Here is a 26191-nt window from a genome sequence, read left to right as displayed (position 1 = left end):
AAAAAAAATTGATAAAATAGTCCTTACAAATATATTCCCCACATGCGATTAAACGGTCATCTACAAGCAAACACTATATTTTACCAATTACATTTTCAGGAAAGAGGATATTTAATCCAAAACATAATTCATAGATTAATCAATAAATTTCTTAGAAATAGACATACGAATATATCACAAAACAGTGTAAAGAAAAGACATGAACATAACCAAGAGAATGGTTGTATAATTTATGTTTATAGAATTGCAGCCTCCTTGATTAGTCATACCTCCACCTGATATAGAACAAAGATACATATAACGTCTTATATCAAACATATTTATAACAATCAAACAAAATAATTCAACATTGGATGTGCGACAATTACTAATCCAACAAAATTTCTTTACCAACAACAACAATTACTAATCCAAGCAAGTATTGCTGTCTTAGGACTAAATTGACCTAGATAATAAATTCTACATTCTGGTTGAAATTAATAAAAAAAGTAGAGGGATTGATACGGTAATTACCACATTCTCTCGTAGGGTTGTTGTTGGAACCAGAACATTGGCAAAGAAATATCTCCGTCTCGGCGTCAAAACCACAGGTACCACCTGACTTCCGGCAACGGTCACAGCCAATCTCCGGCACCGAGAACGAAAGCTCAATTCCATACGACCAATCCAAAGGTGCCACGCCTCTCATTTTCCCATTGTCAATCACCGTCGTGTAATGCGAGCAATCCAAAATGTTCATACTCATCACCCGCACCGTATCGTAGCTAGTGAAACAGCAATACGGCGTCGTATGAATCGTACTATTACCTGGAAACACAAATTTCAAAATTTGGGGAAATATCGAGAAATTTCGACGAGATTTGAATTCAAATCGTTTAAATTAGCGATTAATCAAGAACAAAGAGCCAAATTGATTTCATACCAGAGGGAGAGGTAGTGTTGAAGATGCGAAAGGAAGTACAAGAGCTATAAAGCTCGTCGCAAGAGTGACCGGCGGCATTAAAACAGAGATTCCGGTAACGATTATGCACAGGAGAGTCGTTGGAACAGTTAAAAAGTGCGAAAACGGTGTCGTACGAAGGTCTAATAAGAGCGTTTTGAATATCCGCCATTTTGAAATCGTGGTGAGGCTGAAGAATCGAGCAAGTAGACATCGCCGGATCGAAGATTACCATAGTTTTCTTCTCGTAATCGATGCTCTGGACCTTGTAGCTGCCGGAAGGAGTGGTGAAAAATAGATCGGTGGAGCAATTGAACATTCCTTTGAACTGAGGAGATCCGCAACCGCCGTCGATGCCGAATGGGTAGTTTATTGGGATGTTGCCGCATAATGTTCGGCATGATGTTGCTGCTGACGTTGTTAATGGCGGAAATGTTAGGGTTGTGATTGTGTAGAGGAAGGAGAAGAAGAAGAAGAGCTTCTTCATTGTTGTTTTCTTTTTCTCTTGCTGTGTAAAATCTCTCTTTCCCTTTCTATCTCTAAAGGGTTTATCATGGAAATTTAAATTTTAAATTAAATTAAACCTCGTTATGGTATATTTGTTAATTTATTATCCTAAAAATAGTTTTATGTATGCATAGATTTGGAATATTATCTTGAAATTGTTTTTCCTTCTACTTCCTTGTTTTGTGATGTACTATTTTTTAGTGATTTTTTCCTTAATTTGTTTGTCAAATAGTCAAAATTTATAATATATATTGAAAAATTACTAGTACTTTGTTTTTTGTTAATTGAAAAATACTACATGTTATTATGCTGCCCCGGCCCACGCATTATTGGATACGCTCTAGTGGATTCTATGATATTATTACATCCCCTGTTCTAAAAATCCCCGCCTAGACCCGATTACTCCCCGCTTAATCGCTAGGCCCACCCTATCCGCCTCGATTAATGACTAATCCCTTAAAGAAATCAGTCACCCGATTACTCTCCGCCTAATCCGATTACTTCCCGCCTAATCCGATTATTCCCCGCCTAATCCGATTATTCCCCGTCTAATCTTACATACCCCGATTATTTTTTAAATTGCTAGTATAAAAAAACTTTTTATTTTTGTTATTCAATCATTTAAATTGGGAGTTTATGTTCAAATTTTAATAAAAATCATAAATTTGTAATAAAAATCATAAAATTTGTCTCAAAAATACATTTTTATGTGTTTACTGCAATTTTGAAAATAATATTAGATTAATATGTTTTAAAAATATTAAAATAACCCTAAAACTAATCCCCGATTAATCCCCGATTTTAATCCGATTTTCCGATTAATCGCTAGGCCCATGCCGAGCGCCCGACTAGCGCCTAGCGATTTTTCAAACAAGGATTACATCATACATAGTGGATTCTACATTTCGACTTCATCAATCTGTTTTTTTTTTTCCATCAACAGAATTCATGAAAACAAAACAACATAATTGAAAAGCATTTACATATATGTCTCCTTCATCAATCTATTTATACACATGTCTTTTTCCTATTGGGTTAAACTTTTACAACAAATATTTTTTATTAAATACTATTAAAATTATTATTTTTAATTGCCAAAAGGGTCTTTTCCCCAAAAAAAAAAAAAAAAAATTGCCAAAAGAGTCTCTAACAATTGTAGATGCTCTAAATAATATGGGAGAAATATACAAGAGATTACTAAGACAACTAACAAAATTAAAGAATATGTGTACATATGTAGAAAGTCTTAACCTAATAGTTTTTGGGAAATTGTTAAAAATGCCCCTTTTGGTGTGCCCCTTTTCAAAAATGTCCTTTTTAGATGTTCATTTTCAAAAATGCCCTTTTTTAAATCTGAAATTTTTTAAAAGTTTTATTAGGTTTATAAGGTACTTATGGATTGTAACTACTACTTGAAGACTCGATCCAAGTATTTATAAGGTTTTATAAGGTGTTTTTAAAGGTTTTACAAGTTATTTTAAAGGATTTTTAAAGTTTTTCAAAGGTTTTACAAGATATTTTAAAGGTTTTTAAAGGTATTTAAAATGCATTTATAAGGTATTTATAAAGTATTTATAAGATTTTAGATACATAGAAATGTAGTTTGTGTATGTTTTAATAATATTACATACATATTTGGGTAAATCTTATATTTTTAAGAGCATTTTTATAAGATTTTAAAAAGGGGGTATTTTTAAAAAGTGGTATTGAAAAAGGGTATTTTTGCAAAAGCCCCATAGTTTTTACTTTTACGACTGCGTCATTGTTTTTACGGTATAGATTCAAAAAAAAAAAACCTTGATGGCAAATGTGATTAGTAAAAAAACAAACAAAACAAAATTTGAATTTAAATCAAAGTGGATAAGTATTAGGTTGCAGTGATCACACCGTAAAAACAATGACGCATACACACGTAAAAAGTAAAGCCTATTCTATTAGGTTAGGACTTCCTCTATAAATTTTTTTTTTTTCTTCCTCTATAAATATGTTCTCTGGTGTTTGATAGCTAATCTCTCTATTTCGTTTCTTCTTCCCATATATATTAATTTGCGTAATTGTATAATGATTTTCAATCCATGTGTTGATTCACAGGAAATCTAGAGTCGGCGTTCTTCTTCCTCTCTCCCTCGTGAGGATACTTCATCTTTCATTTATACATATGTTGCAAAGGCATAAACATGAAATCAATGAAATTTGTATTTAAATATAAGTTGCAAATGAGACATACCATAAGGTTAAAAAGAAGATTACAGCTGATTGAAAAATTTCAACCAATTTCATCTACATGATTAAGCTTTTATAAAATATGAAAGAAAAAAATGAAAAAAATAAATAAAAATTTGAGCAAAACATAAGCAAAAATTAAGTATAATTCAATTTGTTTTATAACCAAATAATTAATTAGTCATTTTAAAATGATATCGTAAATAGTTATAAATAAAAATATAAACACACAAAACATCATTACTATTATTTCTTATCGTTTTGTACGTACATAAGCGTTGATTACAAATTGTGACAACATATATAATCACAATGAGAATGGAAAAAACAATTATTTGCTATCTGGATTCCATATATGGTTTTGAAAGAAGAGACAACTAAAAAGGATCGTTGAGTAGATAGTAGTGAAATGATTCTTGAACGGTAATTAATTTTATTGTGTGATCCACATCCGCGATTTAACTCAAGAAACACAACTATTACTATGCCTTAAGAGTTAAGGCCCTTAACTAGTGTAGTTAAGCAATGAAAATGGAAAAAACCAAAAGCAAATTACTTGCTAAATGGATTCAGGAAGAGAAAATTAAAAAGGATTGCCGAGTAGATGGTGAAATAATTCTTGCACGGTAACTAAGATGAAACCCCCATTTTTCCCAAAGAAATGTGCTTATATAAACCACACACACCACAACACAATAACTCATTTATCTTAAAAACACAACTTACAAAAGAAAGCTCTCCAAATTGATCAAGTACGCTCTCGAGGTTGTAGGTAATGTACAATACTTTGTCTTTACTTTCTTTTTCCCCTTTCTTTTATACTTACTATTTGGTTTAGGGGTTTGTTTAGGGCAACTCATAACTTATGCGTACATCGGATTCATCAAATATACTACTAAATAGAGGCTACCCTACACTACTAAAAATTATTTTGTGTAATAATTCAACCTTTTTTAAACAAGAGTACTAGTGCTGATAAACCAACAAATAATCATAAATATGATACTTTCTGAAAAATCTTTAAATATGCTTATATTACAAGGAAATTTAACATTTTTTATTATTATTTTTAAATTTTTTATTTTTTTTGGACAAAAGGAAATTTAACATGTACAGTATGTCTTTGTCGATCCAAAGATGTCAAAAAAAAAAAAAAACATGTACAATATGTTGTTTTCTTCTATCCCTTAATTGTGAGTTAGTTAGACTTTTCCTTTGTTTTTAGCTAAACTGATAAATATTTGCCAAAACATTTTGGAGCCGGTGACCAAAAACATTATTGTAACTTTGGGGCCATATTTAATTTTTTTATGGAATACTGAGTAATTAATTATTATAATTAGAGATTATTAAACTGTTGGTTCAGTTAATTAAGCATAATGTGAGAGGCACCAAACGAAGAAAAACCAACACCCAAATAATATTTCGACAAATATAAAAGCAAAATTAAGATAATTTAACCCCAATGAAGTTTTTTTAAAAAGGTGAGAAACCCCAACATATGAAGTTGAGGTATGTCATCGACTCATCGTCCGGCTCCGGAGACCATCTCATAATTAATTCAAGTAAGGCAGTGATCAAGTAGATGACGGAATATAAAACAACTTTGCCTAGCTGGTAGTGGTAGATATCAAAACCAAATGTACCCAAAACTTGCAAAATTAGCAAAGCGTATGCTGCCATGAGTATAAAATTTATGACTACAGAGTAGACCAATCCTGATGTCACTCTAGTCATTATTTATCCAAAATTTAGACATTTTTGCATTAAAATTAAATGAAAAAATTCCCTCTTCTATATATATAATTATACTGATGAGTTAATGCATATAAAGTAACCTGAATTATTCCCGCCACTGATGTCCCTCAATTTCATTAGTAAATAAAAAAAGCTTGGAGGGAAATAAATGAAAAAGCAACAAGAAAAAAAAAACACAATGTTCGTCGGCGACGACGACTCAATTCAGTATGTTCGACTTCTTGACCAGACGCTTACTTCCATTGATGGCGTTGCAGACCGCGGGGTGACGGATGCTTTGGATCGACTTTCTACGGAGCTCTCTTATCGTCTTCTCTCCATCGGTATAATCTTGAAAATTTGCAAAAAAACTAACTGGTAGGCGGTAGCTAATAATTAAGAGATGATGACATATGTATCGTTTTGAGTTTAGTTTCCAGTCTAATTAAATGATGTTCGTTGCTATACTCATCTGGATTTTTATTAGACTGAGATTCGATAGAGTTTGATTAAGATTTTTGGTTTATGAATAATAATTTGTAAAATATTCTATAATAGTTTTACTTACGTAGAATAAATCTCAAATCTATATATAGTAGATCTTTTGAATTAGACATTAATGATGCATAATTTAATCAGAAATTACAAAGACACTGATTTTTGAACTGGTAGTTCAAATGCGAAGAGACACCAAACAAAGAAAAACCAACATCCAAATAATATTTCGACAAATAAGAAAACAAAATCCAGATAATTTAATGCTAACGTGGATGTACAAACATACAATATTCCAAGATATGAACGGCAGGTATGCAATCGTCCGGCAGCGGCCAATAGCGTCTTATAAATAATTCAAATAAGCCACACAACAAGTAAGAGAAGAAACCGTAAAGAACGTTCATAAGCTCGTCGTGATCAAAACCATATGTACGCAATACTTGCAAAAATAGCAAAGCGAATGCGGTCACGAATACAGAATGTATGACTATTGGGTAGACTAATCCTGACGTCACCCTGTCATTAGTTTTAACCAAAAGTTTAGACATTCTTTCATTAAAACGAAAAATTTGTTTCTTATGTTGATAGTTATTACGTGAAAAAAGAAAACACTCACATGCGCAAAAATCCACATGTACGTATCCACATGCTTTCTTTTTCAATCAAGGTATCATTCAAGGTGTTCTCCTTCTCCATCTACAAAAGCAAGATCCATAGTATTAAATTATACTTAAACTAAAGGGTCTAAATTAAATTACTACATATATATATAAAACATATTTTTTGTTGATTCTTAAATGCAGCAAAAGATTTAGGCGGCCAAGAATGTTTCCTATCAGATGTTTAATTCCATATCATTAATAATAAAAACGTGAAAAGGCCAGATAAGCACGATCAATAGCGGACCCAGAATATTTTTTCAGCCAGGTCAAACATAACTAAAAATAAAAAAAATTGATGGGCTAAATACATTTTTTCCTCATAACTATAATTAAAATTTTGAAATATGGGGAGGTCAGCTGCCACCCCTTTCATGAACGTAGGTCCGCCAGTGAGCACGATATAGCTTGAATTATCACAATGATCAGACTGATCACAATGAATTCTAACCATTAAGCGGGTATAGAGATTTTGTCTTGTGATGACAATATGTATGTATCCATTGATTTTCACTAAACATAATTAAATAACTTCTATCCTCGACTCTACTTTAAATAATATATAGCTTGAGCAAAAAAAACATAAGTTCAGAACTGCCGGCAAGAACTTGACGACAACAACAATACCTTGTTAAGCCCTTGTCAACTCTTCACTTTGATCTCTCCAAATTATGTAAAAAGATGATACGCATTACACATATATACACATATACAATGTCTACTTTAGTTAAATACCTTTATTATCATTAAATAAAGAATTAAATTTAAGAAATAGGTAAAGATATTTATTGATTGCAAATACATTGAAATTAAACTTTTAAATGGATTTTGATGATAACAAATTAAATTTTGATGGATCTTACAAAATATTCTCAACTACAGTTGTATGCTTTAAATTATAAAGTCACTTTTTTTTTTTAATCTTATTATTAATTAAGTAAACTCTTACACGTGTTCATTAGTACAATACTAAAGTGTTTATAAACACAATTTTTGAATTTAATTTCAAGATCTCAAATTTTTAAAATAAATGTATTGGTTGCCAATACATTGAAATTCATTACATTTAAAAAATTACACTTGGATGGATCTAAAAATAAAATTATTGGCTAGATCAGTTGAATGCTTTAAATTATAAAGTAACTTTGTATTATACATTTATACTCCTTTGCGAAGTGAATTGAATTCTTTGCATTATAATGTATTATGTAGACTTTTGTACGTGTTCGATAGTTAATTGACGTACGTATTTATATAACATAACTTTGGAATTTCTTTTTTAAAAGTTAGTTTTTCAAATTAAGTAAAAATAGGTAGAAAGAAAACTTGTGCTGTCAAAAAAAAAATAGGTAGAAAGAAAACTTGTATATATAATGTCTATAGTTAAAAATCTTCATTATAAATTAGAAATGAACAAGTTATATAATAATAAATAAAGAAATAAATTATATTGGAATTCATTGCATTTTAATGGAATATAAAAATATATATATATATTTAAAAAAAAAAAAAATTTGGTTAGATTTCAGAAAATTTTCATTGACTAGAGCTGGATATGCTTTCAAGTTTAAATTATAGGCATTTGTTTTTTTATTTTATTAAAGTTGTTGTCATTATTTAATTTTTCTGTCAACCAAATTCTTGTCATTTTATATTTGGTGTCATTACATAAAAGAAGCTACAGAGACTCAACATGGAAAGGGCAAAGCACCTGACCAACCGTATCAATTAGCAGGTCTACAAAACAATCTATGCTCTTACATACAATGAATTACATGCCAATTATCACCAATTGGAGATTTCATATATACAACATATTTTTTGTCCACAGAGAAAGGATCAAAACCTAACAATAGGAAAAGATTTTAAATAAATGAGACAACGTAATTGTTGGAATAATTTACATCATGAGTGGTAATAATGCTGTGATAACATATATCACTACGAATATAATGTATGTTAAACTAGCTAATACATATATCTTTAATAACTACATCGTGTAGAGAAGCTAACCAAGACAATGATCATTACACATTAAGGTTTTTGGGGTTGATTTTGCTAACTACCCCAAAGTTTTTTTTTTTTTGGGTCAAACTGATAATTTTCATTGAAATTAAGTTTCAAACTCACTCAGAGGAGGAGGAATTACAACCCAAATAAAAGGAAAATATAAGATAACAAGGCAGGAAGTGCCTAGAAATACTCTAAGAGAAGATACACGGGATAAATGCAAGACACATCTTTACAAAAGAAGCCAAACGAGATCGAAACGCGACGATCCAAAAGACTTCATGAGAGACTGCATCCAGTGTAACCCAAAGGGTTACAAGCTCCGCAACAAGGGCAGAGGAAGCTAACAACCGGGAAGAAGATCCTTGCAATACCGGAAACGCTTGATCGTCCAAACCACTCCAAATAAGAAGGACTTTAAACTACCCCAAAGTTTAGACTCCAAATTTTTCGACTACTATACACAACACAAACTAATTGTTATATTCTTCGTAGTCTTCGGTATCGAACCAACACTTGTCAAAGTCTCCAAAATTCAACAAAACTTATTTTTTCTTCTTCTTCCCTAATACATAATATAAAGAAACCTGAATTATTCCCGCCACTGATGTCCCTCAATTTCATCAGTAAATAAAAAAGCTTGGAGGGAAGAAAATGAAAAAGCAACAAGAAAAAAAAAAAAAAGAAACGCAATGTTCGTCGGCGACGACGACTCAGTTCAGATTGTTCGGCTTCTTGACCAGACGCTTACTTCCATTGATGGCGTTGCAGTCCGCGAGGCGACGGAGGCTCTGGATCGACTTTCTACGGAGCTCCCTCACTTCCCATATCGTCTTCTCTCCCTCGCTTCCGGCAAGCTTTCAATTTTTTCTTTTTTTGTTGTCTACCCGATTTTACTTTCCTCGAACTGATTTTGACGCATTGAATTCTGAAGAAGAGTTGTGATTTTGATTTCCTCAATTAGGGTTACGTTGGTTGACTTCACAGTCGTAACGATTTCACGAAATCTGTTAAGAGTTATGATTTGGTTTATGACTTTCTGAGTAAAGAACCCAAGCCCAAGCGTTTTATTCTTGTTTGCTTTGCTTCTAGTTCATTCTCATCCGTTGTGTCCATGAATTTTGCATAAGATATCCAAATTGAGCTGCCCTTTTGGCCGTAGCATAGGATTTTTCAGTGTGCTGGAGTTTGATAATCGTGGAGGTAGTTTCTTGAAGAGTATTAAATGCTTAGCAATATTTTTTGATTCAGCTGATACAAAACCTATACATGATTGAACTAAATCGGCTGAGTCTTTTGGTTCTATCAATCGCTGTTGAATGAGGGCTAGTTCAATTTTTTTTCTGGTTGACAGGAGGTGAAAATTCCAGCCTGAGAGTTGCTGCTGCAACATATCTGAAGAATTTTACCAGAAGGAGGACTGGGATTGAAGGGATAATCTCAGAAGCCAGCAAGGACTTTAAGGATCAGCTGCTCCTAGCTTTGCTTCAGGCAGAGCCTGCACTTCTTAAAGTTTTACTTGAACTGGTAGGCATATTCAACAAGCTTATTATGTTCATTTAGTTGTTGCAAATCTTATTATAAATCCCTTCTTCCTGTAAATTTTAATTTTGTGCAAACCTTCATTTTACTTCAATTGTGGGCAGCTCCACATTGTTGTCATTTCAGAATATGTGAAGAAAAATGCATGGCCTGAACTTGTACCGGAGCTCCGCTCTGCTATCGAGAACAGTAGATTAATTAGCAGATCAAACTCTAGCTGGAGTACTGTGAACGCTCTGATGGTATTGCTTACCGTTGTAAAGCCTTTTCAGGTATTTGTAACATTCTCTTTCGTAAGGAAAAAAATATTTTATATCTCTCTCTCTCTCTTCCATCAGCGCTCCTCTACTGCACCCCGTTTTCCATCATATTATGGTTGATCATCCCTTATTTTGGTTGTGAACTTTTGTTGCTTCTGGCTGCAAATTTAAGAGTATTAACTACTCCAAATAAATCTGAAACATGTGTATTTTGAAGGGGTGGTTCTCTGTTGAACCGGGTCCATTGTGGTCTATTAGAATGAGGCTGGCTTATTTTTGTCTGTTTGCTCTGCAGTACTTCCTGCAACCAAAACTTGCAAAGGAGCCAGTACCACAACAGCTAGAGAGTATCACGAAAGAAATTCTAGTACCCTTGGTGTCAGTATTACATCGTCTCATTGACAAGGTTATCCTTTTCTCTTAGTTTTTTCTCGTTCTTCATCTGCTCACAAGTTTATGTAAGATACATCTGCTCTTTGGATCTCGATGAGTATTCATATCTGGTATGATTCTGAAGCAGGCTTTGACTACCCATGGATGGGATGAACTGGAATTGGAAAAGACACTCCACATTATTTGCAAATGCCTATACTTTTCAGTAAGTCATACCTTCAGTTTATATTGCAGATACACGAAGTTTCAGAACTGTTATTGCATGTCTGGGTGATTGAAAATTGCCATTGATTATTACACTTAATTTATCATTTTTCATTTCATGTTCATGTTGTGCTATCTACTGTGGTTGTTTTGTTAAGGGTGTTTTGTGTTGTAGGTGAAGTCTCATATGCCATCTGCTTTGTCACCTCTGCTCGATTCCTTCTGTCGAGATATGATCCGAATTCTGGACTCCTTGAGTTTTGACTGGAGTGTAACTCCTTCTGATGGGTACTTGATAAGGTCGAAAGCTGGAAAAAGAAGTTTGCTCCTCTTTGGCACACTCGTCAGCAGACATAGAAAATACTCTGACAAGTATGCGAACACCTTAAGATCCTCTTAGCAATGCTTATTTCCCACACCTAATATATTTGATTTATGCAGATTGGTGCCGGAGATAGTAAACTGCTCAATGAAGATTGTCAAACATAGCTCAAACATCAGTGTATGTATGTTTAGCAATTTCTTTTTTTTAATTTGTTACTACAAAAATTACTGCTTCCATCAAAATGTTACTATCTTCTTAATCTAATGCTATGAGGGCCTACTATCATGTGCAGAAGCTCGGATGCCTAACTGAGAGAATTATATCACTTGCTTTTGATGTAATTTCACGCGTCATGGAAATTGGCCCTGTAAGTTGTTAGAATATTTACAGCAAATATATATAGATTTATCAAATGTTTATGAAAGCAAATTTTGGTACCTTGTAAACAGGGATGGAGATTACTTTCACCCCATTTTTCCTTTTTGTTGGACTTCGCAATCTTTCCAGCCCTGGTGCTTAATGAGAGGGTACGCTTTCCTAAAATTGTAATCTGTGTTGCAAGCATTGCTTACTACCATTATTTCAAAAACTTTAGTGGTCTTTCTGGGTTGCTTTTGCAAGTAGGACATCTCTGAGTGGGAAGAAGATGCAGATGAATTCATAAGGAAAAACCTTCCATCTGAACTAGTATGGAAACTTACTCTATCTCTCTCTACACGGATTAATTTTTTGTCTATGGTCCAGAAGTTAGGACATAATAGCACTTTCGTTTGGCAGGAAGAAATTTCTGGGTGGAGGGATGACTTGTTTACAGCGAGGAAAAGCGCTATGAACTTACTTGGTGTCCTTGCCATGTCAAAGGTGAAGAAACTATAGTTGTTCATTTACCTATTTCAGCTATTTGTTCATAGGTTGTGATCCAATTCTCATAGGGACCACCAGTATCTACTACAAATAAAGCTTCCTCAGCAGCATGTAAGCGGAAGAAAGGTGAAAAGAACAGAGGAAATAACCAAAGATGCATGGGAGATCTACTGGTGCTTCCATTTTTGTCAAAATTTTATGTGCCTTCTAAGAGTAACAAACTGGATGCTAGTACTTCAGCAGCGTGAGTTCTATACATTTTCATGACTTCTGATTCTAACTCACTGAAATTCTTGGCAGATGCCTAAACCAAATAAAAATGCTTTTGCAAGCTCTGAGCAGTGTGGTCATGTTTGTTTGACGTAGTGAGTAATGTTAAGTTAAATGCTTGCAGTGGGTATTAGAAAATATGTTCTTGTAATGGAACTTTAAAAACTCGTTTTGCAAGCTCGTGATCAACTTGTCGTAGACAACTATTTAACATTTTGAAAATCTAATATCGGGTTGGAAGTGCTTCTTGTTTACTGTTCTCTTTCACTTTAGTATATCTTGTTTCATTTCCTTTTACTTTGTTATTAAGCTGACTTTGTTGCTACGTCGACATTTCAGCTATTTCGGTGTCCTAATGGCATATGGTAGCCTGCAAGAGGTGAGCAAATCTGGTTCTCTTTGTTTTGCAATTAAGCATTGACTGATATAGTACATAGAATTACGGTGGCTCCCTTTTTCCGGCAGTTTATCCAAGAACAAAATCCTGAGTATGTGGCATCTTTTGTCCGTACCCGTGTGCTACCGATTTATTCTACACCTGATTGCTCACCTTACTTGGTTGCATCTGCAAACTGGGTACTTGGAGAGCTTGCGTCTTGCCTACCTGAGGTGTAAATTTTTTTACTTATTCTTCTTGATGCTGTAAATCACCAAAATATTTATATTTATTAAAACCATTTGCTGGGATATGATATATTTTAGTCACTGATTAAAATTTGTAACAATTTACTTCTAGTGATCAGATAATTGATTTATTGCTTTATGCTTTCAGGAAATGAATGCAGATGTTTTTTCTTCCCTGCTGAAGGCATTAGCAATGCCAGATCAGGTGGAGATTTCTTGTTACCCAGTGCGTTTTTCAGCTGCTGGTGGAATAGGTTCACTGCTCGAAGTAAGTCAGCACTTATATTAGCAATTGAACGTGTGGCTTGAACTGATGGCTTGTCATATCTAACTCAAAGAATATGTTCGTTCTCTTCAGAATGAGTACCAACCACCTGAATGGTTGCCGTTTCTTCAGATTATTACTGGTAAGATTGGTAATGAGGAAGACGAGGATAGCATGTTGTTTCAGCTTCTCAAATCTGTGGTCGAGTCGGGAAATCAAGATATTGCCACGCATATTCCGTACATTGTCTCTTCGCTAGTTAGTAATATGTTGAAGTTTATGCATCCAAGTGAAGATCCATGGTCTCAGGTATGTTTAATTCCTGCCTTTCTTAATATTTTTGCTTATATTTGAAGCTTCGACAACATGAAACTGAAGGTAACGGAATGTATTCCTCGTGTTTTGAAGTAAAAAAAATTGACACATTCTGCTTATGTTTATATCACGCACATGAAATCCTTGACGCTACCAAAATATTTGTAGTATTTCAGTTGTTCCTGGTCTAGGTATTGTGAAATTTTTACTATCTTTTGAGGACATTACAAGTTAGTCAGTTCAACCTTATTTCTAATACCTCTTATATTGTTTTCAACGTAGGCTATTCTAGGTGGCCTTGAGACATTAGCAGCGATGGCTCAGACTTATGAAAGCTCTAAGCCTGAAGCGGATGAGGAGAATAATCAGGCGACTGAAATATGGCTAACTGGTCAAGGCAACATCAGCAAAGCTTTGTCAGCACTTTTACAGCACGCATGGCTGGTAGTTAAATTATGTCTTACTCTAATTACTGTGATATCTTCAAACATTACTACTCCTTTGTACTACAATTTATGGAAATTGAAACACTGTTCTAATTTTAGGATACTGCTCTGCCTTTTCTCTTTGCATGGTTCAGGCAACAGATGTGCCTCCGACTTCAAGCATAGATCATTTGTCGACGATGTTGCGGTTCATTGTGATTGCCTGCACTAATTGCAATGTATTTGTGGAGCTCAGATTAAGTGAATTACTCATAGTTTGGGCCGATATTCTTGCTAGTTGGAATGGTTGGGAAGAGTCGGAGGATTTATCAGTTTTTGACTGTATAGAAGAAGTTGTGGGTATAAACAACAAATATGGTTTTAGGAGTTTCCTTTTCAGAGATATGGCATCCCCTCCAGCCATGCCAGTCCGTCCGCGATCTGTTGTTGAATCCATTGGTTCATTTGTCAGCAAAGCCATACTTGAGTATCCGTCGGCCACAAGGAGGGCTTGTTCTTGTGTCCACACATTATTATATGTACCCAACTACTCATCTGACATCGAAGGGGTGGGGAAATCATTGGCGATGGTCTTCACTGAATCAGCCTTTTCTCATTTTCTAGCATTGCGTGAGAAACCTTGTACATTGTGGAGGCCTCTATTACTGGCAATATCATCATGCTATATCTCCTATTCCGATATTGTGGAAGGCGTTTTAGAGAAAGTGATATCTGGAGGTTTCGAGTTATGGGTATCTTCATTGGCTTTTTCATACTCGCTTATGTGTGATGCCAGTCCATCAGTAGTATCGGAAGTAAAACTATATGGTGAGTAGATAAATCTTTCCTTTCTGTGGTGATTGAGAATTATCAAACTTACGATTACAGCTCACATGTTAAAACCTGTGCTTTTGCCAACTCGTTAATCATAAAAGGTTTAGTTGTATATAGTAGCTGTTGTTAATCATAAATGCATGAACATAGGCTAAAAGTCCTCTTGTTTCAGTGATGACGGTAGTAAAGGTGATCAAGCATCTTTTAGATGTAAGGCACGGGAATGCAACTGATGATTTGGCAAGGAAGTGCTTTGTTTCATTGATGGATGCTTCTCGGAGGCTAAAGGAAGTGAACGAAGAAACAGACGATGATGAAGATGATGGAGAACCTGGAGAAGAAGAGACAGAATCTGAAGAAACTGATTCAAATGATGAGGTTTGATTTGATTTCTAGTACTCGTTATTAAATTACAATCAAAGTCTGTTCTGTAATTTATTGTTAAAACTAGTATAAGGATATAAACTCAGATAAGCAACCAATTTGCTGGTCCAGTTGCAAACTAGTTTATAAACGACTAGTTTCAAGAAACAACATTGGATCTTCTAGTGATTTGTTTCTTCCCAAATAAGCTGTCTCATCTTATGTCTTTTTTGAACAGGATTCTGAGAGCGATGACGAGTGTGAAGAAACGGAGGAAGAGTTTCTACAAAGGTATGCCAAAGCTGCAGCAGAATTGGAGGAGAGTGAAGTAATTGAAGAGGCGGATGAAGAAGATGATGACCATGAGATTGATTTGGGCAAGTTTGCTCTTCACAACAAGATAAGAAACAACTTAAAACTTTGTTTAAAATCGAGATTTTTAATTTCCTTAAGTACTGATATTGCAGGTTCTCTGAATGAAATCGATCCGCAGAAACTGGTGTTAACATTAATGGAGAAGCAGCACGAGAAAGTAATAAAACTCGTACCCTCTGAAGTAATCTCAACCTTTCTCAATTCTTTTCCTGTATACACAAGTCTCTTCTCTAAGTGCCTCTAAACATTAAACTACAGTTTTCTCTTTCTCCAAGTTTTGATGCGGTTTTGTTCATCCTTGGTGTTCCATGTTTGATTGAGACTTTTGAGCCATTTGAAACTTATCAGATCAAAAAGTCTTTTGATGGTCTCTTAATAGACTTATTAGACATGAAAAATAATCTTTTATATTTAGAGATATATTTGTAAGAAATTTGTATACTGTCTGTTTCGAATATTCAATATTGTTCACTTGTTTTTAGTGGTTTTGGAGTTACATATTTGGATAATGTAGGCCATACAAATCTGGCAAGTAACGACCTTTTATTTACCGTTTCTGGTAAGGGATCTTTTAGACCATTGGGCCTGTAAAGGTCAATTTCAAGGGTATTATCGACTTTAGCATTACTTAGATTCTTCGGTTGAAAACGCTGCGTATGACAACAAAACAGCGGAATCTGTCTGTCTTTGCGCGTCTTCTGGGTTTTTCTAATTTCCATTTTTCTCACTCAGCGAATCTTCTCGTCGTCTTCTTCGTTTCTCTCTACCTCACTCATCTTAGTGTCAGGGTTTCTTCGATTCGGTAGATTATTATTTCAACTTTTTTCTGCTGAACTCACTATCCTAACTTCTCTCTCTGTCACTCTAACTCTTCGTCGGTACCCAAATTCTTCTTCAGTCGAAGAACTGTTTAGGTCAAGTATGACTTGATTCTGCCAAATTTCTGGTATATTTATCAAATTTCTGCTAAAAATTGTCTGCTTTTATAGCTGGATTTGTTTTCTTATAAGCTTATTTGATTTCGTTTCTCAGCATCTTTAGCTTCACGTTAATGTAAGCTTCTAAGCTTATTTGATTTCGTTACTTTGCATTTTGAGATTTTTATTGGTGTTATTTTTGGTTTTGTATAATTTAGATTTCCGTAAAATAGGGCTTCTCTGCGTACATTTAGAGCTCTCTCTCTCTTTTTCGTTTCGAGTCTTGTTTAGAATTGGTAAATTTTGTATTAGTGGAGCTCTTCTTTTTGTTTTGCAAGAGAGTCTCAGATTTTATCTGATAGTTTTGCTGCCGTGTTATAGTTTCTCTCTATTCCTGGATTTGTATCTTCACTGAGAAATTCTGTTTTTTTTTTTTTATATATAAATTTCAGGTGGTTTATTCAAACTCCATTGAACAAAATATTTTATCCGATAAATTGAAGCATTGTATACCGAGGGAACCTCTGATTTTGTTACTGATCAGAGCATGTATTATCCTGCTTATTACTGTTCAGGTTGATAGCTGGCTCACTAACTTTACTTGTTACTCTTGCTTTCATGGTTGCAAATTCCCTAAGTTACTGGATTTTTTTTCAGGTTATGATTCATCTGTCGAATGGGAGAACCGTCAGGTTATTCTTGGTGTAGATGGTTCAGAGGTCCAATACACGGTGTGTGAAACTTGCTGTTTTTTTTTTTTTTTGTTATTGTCCTATCTGCTAACATTCTGATCTGTGCGTCTTCAGGGTGGGCAAAATGAAAATTCTCCTTATATCTGCTATACACCAAGTTATGGATATGCACAGTCTCCCTACAATCCCTACAATCCTTACATACCAGGCGCATCAATAGGCGTTGACTCTTCTTTTCTTGGATTCCAACAATATTACTCAAACCCTCCCTATGAAAATGCTGCATCCTCACCTACTTATGCTCCATATGTTATTCAGCCTGATATGGTCTCGAATAGTTCAACAGACTCTTTGGCAACAACTGACTTAGCCAATGGTGGTCAATCTGATGGAAGAGGTTCCAAGCCGAGAAGTGCTTCAGCAATTGCCGTATTTCCAAAAGATGCTCCAAAATCTTCGACAGTGAATTCCTTGGGTATGACCCATGGGAAGCTAAGGTCTAACACTGGCCAGAATAAACAGCCAGGAATCCCCAAGAATGTTTCCCCAACAGCTTCCGCGCATTCTCTCCAGGTAATTTCTCGTATAGAATTATTCCTGATTCTGTTTTCTTGTAAATATTGGGTGTATTTTTGCATTACGAGGAGTGTCTTTTTATAACACAGCAGTGCTTTCTTAGCCATCATTCCTACGTTGATTCTGGTGTCGTGTGTATGTTTTTGCAGGGAAAAACTGCCTCCGTTGACACTGTTTCCAGTAGCAGACTCTCGTCTTATGGGCACTTTGACATTGCTAAAGGGTTTCCATCCATTGTTTCAAATAGTTGCAAGCCTCGTTCCAAGATGTATGATAGCAGAGGTGATACTGACGTAACCGGAAGTCCAGATACGAGTGAACAAAATCGAGGTATAAGAACGAGAAGATCAAGAAATCAACTAATTGTCAAAGCTTATACAACCAAAGCTGGAAACGTTGATTCGGAAGGAAACATTGTGATAAGTCCTGATCAATATAATAAAGAAGATTTCAGTCTTGATTACAGCGATGCCAAGTTTTTTGTGATTAAATCGTATAGTGAAGATGATGTTCACAAGAGCATCAAGTATGGTGTCTGGTCATCAACATTGCATGGGAACAAGAAATTGCAGGGTGTATATGAAGATACTCAGAGAATAGCCACTGAGAAGTCTCGTGAATGTCCTATTTTCTTATTCTTTTCTGTGAGTCCATTCTTCCTCTTTGTTCCTTGTGCCAATGTGTTTGCATTCATACTATGGGCTCATGCTGATGTAGTGCTTCCCTCGTTTTAGGTCAATGCCAGTGGTCTGTTCTGTGGCGTGGCTGAGATGACCGGTCCAATTTCCTTCGACCGCGACATGGATTTTTGGCAGCAAGACAAATGGAGTGGAAGCTTTCCTGTCAAGTGGCACATCATTAAAGATGTTCCTAATAGCTATTTCAGGCACATTATTTTACATAATAATGAGAATAAGCCAGTGACCAACAGCCGAGACACACAAGAGGTGAGTTTTCCTAACTTAACACTTCACCTTGAAAACTAGATTCCGAGAACTCTGATTTTGATATCTCAAGTTTCAATCTAATCATTCTCGTTTGTGTGCAGATAATACTGAAACAAGGACTCGAGGTGCTAAAACTATTCAAAAATCATGCGGAAAAGACTTCACTATTAGATGATTTTATGTACTACGAAAACCGCCAGAGACTCATGCAGGAAGAGAGAGCTAGACTTCCATTCAGGACCTTTCGCAGGCCATTTCCCGTGCTTAAACTAGATTGTTATGACAGAAGCAAGAAAAGCTCCAAGGATGTCGTCAAGAAGCCTCCAGTGACCTCTGCAGAAACAAAAGGTGTGCAGTTAAAAAACTCAGATGGGAATGAAAAGAGCAATCCACAGGAAGCAACAGAAGATTCTACTCCTTCAACTCTGAAGATTGGTTCTCTCACCATTAAACCGACTGCTTGTACCACCTTTAACCCGACCCAAGCCAAGTCTAAACCGGCCCCATCTCTCAGCTCTGATCACAAATCAGACTCTTCTGAAGAGGTTACTGGGTCTCTGGCTGATGACATCCTCAGAGTAGGATCGTTGCCCATAAAAGTAAAGGTATCTGCAGATTCATCCTCGAAGATCGTAGCAGTTGGTACAACTCTTCTCAACTCAAGATCAGTTCAGAAGTAAACCAGGGGGGTTTTGACATTGTCTTTGTCTAACTTGTTTTTATACATAATATAAAGCATGGTCAATATGGTTCGAGAAAGAGATTTGGTAATTGGTATGTACAGATTGGTTAGTTTTACCTTTAAAAAGGGTCTGATTGGTGGTTTGAGAATCCTTGTTCATCGTCTCAGTTTGGTCAAATGATTGTTGCCAGTGGTAGCGTTTTGGTTTGTTGGGTTTGATTAAAGAGTTGGTTCCTTCTTTTGATCGAAATTTGTGTGTGTTTGTCATGCAATACTAATGTATGCGACTGGTGTTTTCTCTTTCAGCATCAAATACGAAGGCACTATGTTGAGTTTGTAACAAACTCAATAAGGCTTTCGTAAACCTACAGGATCAAAATCGTTTCTTTTCACCATAGTCTTCCCGGGCCCAAAAACCAGAGCGAGTATTAACTTATTTGACTGAACCGTCTCTATATAAAAAGATTGAAAACGTGGAAGTAAAACCCTAATCACCATTTCGTACGTCTATCCTTATTGAAACAAGGACGACCTAATTTCCATTTCATTGATATTTGTTAAAACAATGACGAAGATTTCCGATCTTCCTAGGGATTTGGCAGAGGAGGTGCTCTCTAGGGTTCCAGTTACATCTCTGAGAGCAGTACGATTTACTTGCAAAAAGTGGAACACTTTAACTAAACATCGGAGCTTTACAAAGAAGCTGGTTTGTCAAGCAAAAGCAGAACCAAAGAAGAAGCAGGCGAAGGAGTTTCATGCGATCATGACGATGAATTATAAGGTTTATCTGATGAGCGTCAATCTAGATGAAATTCACAAAGATGACAACGTTGAATCATCTATAAAGCAGAAAGGTAAACTTATTAGCCTAAACGTTGCTGATCGAATAAGTATATCTCAAGTTTGTCACTGTGATGGTTTGTTGTTATGCATCACCAATGACAACTCTAGGCTTGTGGTTTGGAACCCTTATTCTGGGCAAACAAGAAGGGTCCAACCTCGAATTTCTTACAAGAGATGGGACTACTACAAGTATGCTCTCGGGTACGAGATGAATAACAACTCTTATCGTAGCCACAAAATTTTGAGATTTACACCCACTATGGGAGTTTGAAATCTACAATTTAAACTCTAATTCATGGAAGGATGTTGAGGTCACCCCCGACTGGACTATAGATCAACATGGCGTGTCTCTCAAGGGTAATACTTACTGGTCTTCTCTAAGACAGAAGAGCTTACATTTTGAGATATTAGAAGAGATCCCTGGTTTTTTACTATGTTTTGATTTTACAACAGAGAAATTTGGACCGCATCTGCCTCTGCCATTTAAGTACCCTTTTAGAGAAGATACTATAACTCTATCTATTGTTGGAGAAGAGCAACTTGCAGTGTTAGGTCAGCATCAACATTGGACAGAGATATGGATTAGTAATAAGATTGAGCCAAATGCGGTGTCATGGAGCAAATTGTTTTTAATAGTAGATGAGATAAGACTAGACCCGGCTAGAGCTGCGACTTTCTTCGTTGATGAGGAGGAGAATGTGGCCGTGGTTTTTGATAAAAGGCAAATGGGTTCATAAGTCCAGTCGCAACACAGCCAACATCGTTGGAGTGGATGGATACGACAAAGAAGCGGATCTCGGAGAATCTGTCCACAAATATTGTTTTCCACTTGTGTGCTCTTATGTTCCGAGTTCAGTGCAAATCTAGCAACTTACACCATGCACGAAACAAAAGGAAGAAACCATGTCATTAATTAGTCCATTTACAAAATCTATGATTTAGTTCTTGCTTTGTTCTTTTGTCATGTTCTTTGATGATGATGAAGATTAGTCAAAACAAATATTTTAAAAATCTTGCATTAACAGTAGTACAAACTCAACAAGACTCGGCGAAGAAAACATAATCTTTGTTGAGAAATAACTCGAATTCTATTAATTATCTCTGTAAAATTCAATCATTCTCAAAGTTTGGGAATTGGGAGAGTAGGTTTCCTTGGGTTTTTTCATCAAGTTTTGATGTTTTTACACGTTGCTTGCGTATCTAATATAATTAATTTAACTCTTAAGTATAAACATAAATCTTATACAAATTTTAGCATCTTAAAAACATTACAAATTTTGAAAAATTATCTAAAAACTTGAAATATTAAACAGAAACTAGTTATAATCTTATGTTCCAAACTCTATGATCTGGACCGTTCGTTTTACTTAAGCGCTCGATCTACCGGACTGCTCAAAAGGAATGAATAAATTCGTTTCAGATTTGACCATAGTCTCAGCAGTGTAGTCCACGCGCCACGGTACAGTGCGATCAAGTTCTTCTTACTTGGTTAGCTAGCTTTTCCTCCGACGCGGACCACCGCACAGGCATGCACCTTCTTCCTCTCTCTCTATCTCTCGCTCTCTGTGGGTCTCTTTGTCGCAATCTCAGGAATTACTTTTTCACTTGTGGTTTAATCTCTTAGTTCGAGGTGTGTTCTATTTTGGGGGCTTTATTGATTTCATCTTCTCCCTTGCCGTTTATGGGACAAATCATCGATGAGCAAGTAGCTGCTCAATTCTTTTTTTTTTTCATTTGGGGACACTGACATAATAATCTCTCTGGTATCTATCTGCAGGCTTTCATGTGAAATTTTCTTGCTTTGGAGTTTGTGGACTTTGCTCGTGAGATTTTGTGTGTGATTTTTAATTCAAATGGTATGGAATTTGGCTACTTTGGGACTGTTGTTATCTTTTTGCCTGGAATCACTTTTTCAATTTGTTTTTTTTTTGTCTGGAATTTTGCAGGGTGATTTGCGTAGACGAAATGGAAATGGAGGTTCCTCTAATCATGAAAGGAATGAGCAGATACTGTTTCCAAAACCAGAGACTTTGGACTATGAATTGCCCTGCGACACCTCTTACCCTCACCAGATTGGTGTATGTTTGTTAACCTTTCTTTACCTAGAGGACACAAATGGCTTCGATTCTTAAACATCCACTGTCTCTACATTTTTTACTTTAAAATGTTTTTTTTTTGTTGTTTGTGAACATCTTTGAAAAATACTAATCAACAGGTAAAAGAACAAGTAGTGGTTTAGGAAGGTTCTTATTGTTTTCCTACTTGATGTGCAGGACAATGCTGCTAGTTCTTCTGGAAGCAATGTTAAGTCATTGCTGATTGAGATGGGATTTTGCCCAACTCTTGTTCAGAAAGCAATTGATGAAAATGGTATTCTAAAGTTTCCTGTAAAAAATTGTTATTTTACGAAAGACTACCTATGGATGCTAACTTTCATTTGGGGTGTATGATTACTGAGTTTGCCTTTTCACATCCAGGTGAAGATGATATTGAATTTCTATTAGAGATTCTCACTAAGAGTACTGTAACAGAACAACCTGGAACCAGCTTTCATGGGCTAATGGAACCCAAACCGGTAAACGCATAATGTGTGATCCACATGTCTTGTATTTCATTCTGTGTAATTTCTTACTGTTTCTTGCTTTTCTTTGACAGGAACCTGATATTGAATACGAAACTGATGGTAGAAGGATTGCGTTACTAACAATGCAGTTTCCAGAAAATCTAGTTGACTTTGCACTGGATAGGCTTGGTAATCTATTCACAATGACTTTGGCTTTCCATTCAAAATTTGAAACATCTTACAAAGTTACACCATTTTGTCCTTGTCTATTCATGGTTTTACATATTAGAGTTTCTTCTTTTCAGGTTATTTTTGAGTGATTAGACCTCGTGTACATTGCAAGACCAAATTTCTCACTATTGCACGATATATATTTTTTGTCCTTATAGATTAACCATCTCTTCATACTGGAACTTCTGATTGTATGACATTTAATATAGGCAAAACTAAGGAGGCTTATAGGTCATAGTATAACTCTCTGAAAAGAGAAATAACATTATGAAGCTGTTTATTAATGCTAAAGTGGAAAATCCATCCCCTGTGACTGTATTAAAAAATTGTATATAGTTTCTAAAAGATTGATACTTATACTATTCAAAGCTATATAGAAACTTAGCATGCAGATAGCAGCTGTCATTTTGCCTATCGCCAAAGCCTTTCTTCATGATTGTTTGTTCTGCGTGCTAGGTAAAGACGCGCCAATTGATGAGATGGTGGACTTCATTGTTGCTGCTCAATTAGCTGAAAAGTATGCAGAAGAATCTGAAGACTCACTTGATGGTGCTGAGATCAATGAAGAAGATGAAGATGTCACTCCAGTTACTGCTCGGGGACCTGAGGTCTTTGGTGCTTTTGACATTAGCTGTTGATATTATTGTCAATGCTTTTTTCTTCTTTTATGTCCTTTTGTTGGTTCACCTTAGTAGATTCCACTACCTTTCTTTTGTGTTCATTCTTTATTGTTCATGTTGTTATTACCTTATTACCTCTAATATTTGTTTTGTGCTTTAAATTCAGGTTCCCAACGAACAGTTGTTTGAAACAATGGACAAGACTTTGCATTTACTGGAAATGGGATTCTCCAATGATGAAATTTCAATGGCAATTGAGAAGATAGGTGAGCAACTGAGGCACTTATCTGTTCATCCCAGACTGTTATATGTCTGAAAGAAACAATATAGACATGAAACGTATCTTGTTTATGTTGTTGGGGCTGATTATGATACTTTTAGGGTGAAAGAAATCCTATCATTTATTTTGCAAACGTATATAATCTATTGTGCACCTCTTCAGGTACAGAAGGTCAGATTTCTGTCCTTGCTGAGTCAATTGTTACTGGTGAATTTCCTGCTGTATGCCATGATGACCTTGAAGATATAGAAAAGGTATGTTCACTCTAATGTTTTTAATTAATTTTTTCTTGACCTCAAATGATGCACTTGTGAAGTGAAGTGCTGAAACTAGAGATTTTGCTGCTGCTACTGCTCCGAAACCATCTCACACTCTTCTCTTAATTAAAATAAGAAATTGTTGGAGTTTTACTCAATAATATTTGGTGTCACTGTAGAAAGTTTCAGCGGCGGCTCCTGCAGCGAATCGTGCATGTCTTTCAAAGAGTTGGAGATTTGTTGGTGTTGGTGCCCAGAAAGAGGATGGTTGTGGGGGTTCGTCGAGTGGCACTGCTAATATAAAACCAGATCCTGGTATTGACTCTTTTCCTTTCCCTGCCACTGCCAATGTGGGAGAGACCTCGAAGGGTAAGCGACCAAAAGATGAGGATGAGAATGCCTATCCAGAGGAATACACTGACCACGATGACAGAGGAAAACGGTTAAGACCCGAATATATGGGTGACTCAAGTTCGTTTATGGAAACCCCATGGATGCAAGATGAGTGGAAAGATAACACATATGAATTTCCCAGTGTAATGCAGCCACGTTTGTCCCAGAGTCTTGGCCCAAATGTAGCCAAACGACCTTATTTCTTCTATGGACAGTTAGGTGAACTATCTCCTAGCTGGTGGTCGAAGATCTCGGGTTTCTTGTTCGGAATTCACCCCGAGCATGTAGATACTCGGTTGTGTTCAGCGCTCCATAGGACAGAAGGGTACCTGCACAATCTTCCCACTGTTAACAGGTTCAATATCCTCCCAAAGCCTCGGTTAACTATACAAGACGCAATGCCACAAATGAAGAGTTGGTGGCCGCAATGGGATATCAGAAAACATTTCAATAGCGGCACGTGTTCTAATAGGAAAGATGTGACTCTTCTCTGTGAACGAATTGGACGCCGTATAGCTGAATGCAGGGGAAAGCCTACTCAACAAGACCAGACTCTAATACTTCGACATTGTCACACATCCAATCTCATTTGGATTGCTCCAAACATCCTCTCACCTGTGGAGCCTGAACATTTAGAGTGCATTATGGGATATCCAACGAACCACACAAACATCGGTGGTGGAAGATTGGCTGAAAGATTGAAGTTGTTTGATTACTGCTTCCAAACAGACACATTGGGTTACCATTTCTCTGTACTCAAGTCTATGTTTCCCGAAGGTTTAACAGTTTTATCACTCTTTAGCGGGATTGGTGGTGCGGAAATTGCATTGGACCGCCTTGGAATCCATCTAAAAGGCGTAGTCTCTGTAGAGTCCTGTGGATTGAGCCGTAACATACTGAAAAGATGGTGGCAGACTTCTGGACAAACCGGTGAGCTAGTGCAAATTGAAGAAATCAAAAGCTTAACGACAAAGAAGCTGGAAACTTTGGTGCAGAGATTTGGGGGATTTGACTTTGTCATTTGTCAGAACCCATCAACACCACTTGATCTCTCTAAAGAAATCTCAAATAGCGAAGCCTGTGAATTTGATTATACGTTGTTTAACGAGTTTGCTCGTGTCACGAAACGTGTCAGAGATATGATGGAGTTAAGTTGACCAAGAGCCTCCTTTACGTCCTCAAGAACCTAGAGACTTGTCTAATCTCAGGAGTCTTTGCTGAAGGTAATTCAGTCAATCGTGGAGACTTTCAACAGGAACTGTTTTTTTTTTGCAATTGATGCTTTAATGCATCAGTCTGTGTAACATAATCCGCATAGAAACGTGGGATATCTTCTTTTTACTTTTTTGCTATGCTACTTCTCGGAGAGATAAGCAGTGAATCATGTGGTCAATGTTGTTGTATCTTGTTCACGTTTATGTATAATATTAGCACTTTTTCTGAATTCTTTCTTTTTTAGCTCAATGTTGTTGGTTGCTTAATTCATACTCATCTTCGTCAAAATCAATTGTTAACGAATCTAAGCAAGAGCCAAATAACTGTATGATTTGAAGTAGA

The 26191-nt window shown here is 35.8% G+C and overlaps 5 protein-coding genes and 1 long non-coding RNA gene across 7 annotated transcripts; 4 read left to right on the top strand and 2 right to left on the bottom strand.

The window, feature by feature from the left end:
• Positions 1-8: 8 nt before the first annotated feature.
• Positions 9-1505, bottom strand: LOC9321271. The gene is made up of 3 exons (XM_002883010.2): positions 923-1505; positions 514-807; positions 9-275 (listed from the first exon to the last, which is right to left on the bottom strand). Exons 1-3 carry the CDS (start codon positions 1425-1427, stop codon positions 175-177), a joined length of 900 nt encoding a protein of 299 aa, XP_002883056.1. The 5' UTR covers positions 1428-1505; the 3' UTR covers positions 9-174.
• A 4473-nt stretch (positions 1506-5978) lies between these two features.
• LOC110230470 lies at positions 5979-7265 on the bottom strand. The gene is made up of 3 exons (XR_002333578.1): positions 7192-7265; positions 6522-6601; positions 5979-6421 (listed from the first exon to the last, which is right to left on the bottom strand). It is a non-coding gene; the product is annotated as an uncharacterized LOC110230470 (long non-coding RNA).
• A 1859-nt stretch (positions 7266-9124) lies between these two features.
• On the top strand, positions 9125-17282 carry LOC9321269 (importin beta-like SAD2 homolog). The gene is made up of 23 exons (XM_002885157.2): positions 9125-9426; positions 9929-10101; positions 10221-10388; positions 10672-10782; positions 10897-10974; positions 11149-11345; positions 11415-11475; positions 11591-11665; positions 11748-11825; positions 11923-11985; positions 12076-12159; positions 12231-12406; positions 12772-12811; positions 12898-13041; positions 13205-13324; positions 13415-13630; positions 13919-14080; positions 14217-14889; positions 15068-15273; positions 15497-15635; positions 15726-15790; positions 17003-17125; positions 17208-17282. Exons 1-23 carry the CDS (start codon positions 9267-9269, stop codon positions 17256-17258), a joined length of 3363 nt encoding a protein of 1120 aa, XP_002885203.2. The 5' UTR covers positions 9125-9266; the 3' UTR covers positions 17259-17282.
• On the top strand, positions 17208-19697 carry LOC9321268. The gene is given in 7 exon segments (XM_021033470.1): positions 17208-17281; positions 17357-17450; positions 17561-17815; positions 17968-18462; positions 18553-18765; positions 18867-19414; positions 19416-19697. Coding segments are annotated over 7 exon segments (1674 nt in total). The 5' UTR covers positions 17208-17258; the 3' UTR covers positions 19462-19697.
• A 148-nt stretch (positions 19698-19845) lies between these two features.
• LOC9321267 (F-box protein At3g17320) lies at positions 19846-21697 on the top strand. Its single transcript, XM_021033511.1, is given in 3 exon segments — positions 19846-20545; positions 20547-21006; positions 21008-21697. Coding segments are annotated over 3 exon segments (1143 nt in total). The 5' UTR covers positions 19846-20012; the 3' UTR covers positions 21158-21697.
• Positions 21698-21826: 129 nt separating this feature from the next.
• LOC9319122 (probable inactive DNA (cytosine-5)-methyltransferase DRM3) lies at positions 21827-26092 on the top strand. 2 transcript variants are annotated; one of them, XM_021033453.1, is made up of 10 exons: positions 21827-21920; positions 22068-22146; positions 22237-22368; positions 22564-22660; positions 22768-22865; positions 22946-23042; positions 23541-23692; positions 23871-23970; positions 24147-24238; positions 24421-26092. In XM_021033453.1, the coding sequence occupies exons 2-10, from the start codon at positions 22144-22146 to the stop codon at positions 25789-25791; spliced, it is 2142 nt and encodes a 713-aa protein (XP_020889112.1). In that variant the 5' UTR covers positions 21827-21920; positions 22068-22143; the 3' UTR covers positions 25792-26092. The 2 variants fall into 2 exon arrangements, with proteins under 2 accessions (XP_020889112.1, XP_020889113.1); XM_021033454.1 differs by lacking the exon at positions 21827-21920 and adding an exon at positions 21977-21995.
• Positions 26093-26191: the final 99 nt, after the last annotated feature.

This window comes from Arabidopsis lyrata, assembly GCF_000004255.2.
Source record: "Arabidopsis lyrata subsp. lyrata unplaced genomic scaffold ARALYscaffold_3, whole genome shotgun sequence".
Taxonomy (NCBI): Eukaryota; Viridiplantae; Streptophyta; class Magnoliopsida; order Brassicales; family Brassicaceae; genus Arabidopsis; species Arabidopsis lyrata.
This window is presented reverse-complemented; position numbering and strand designations above follow the sequence as displayed.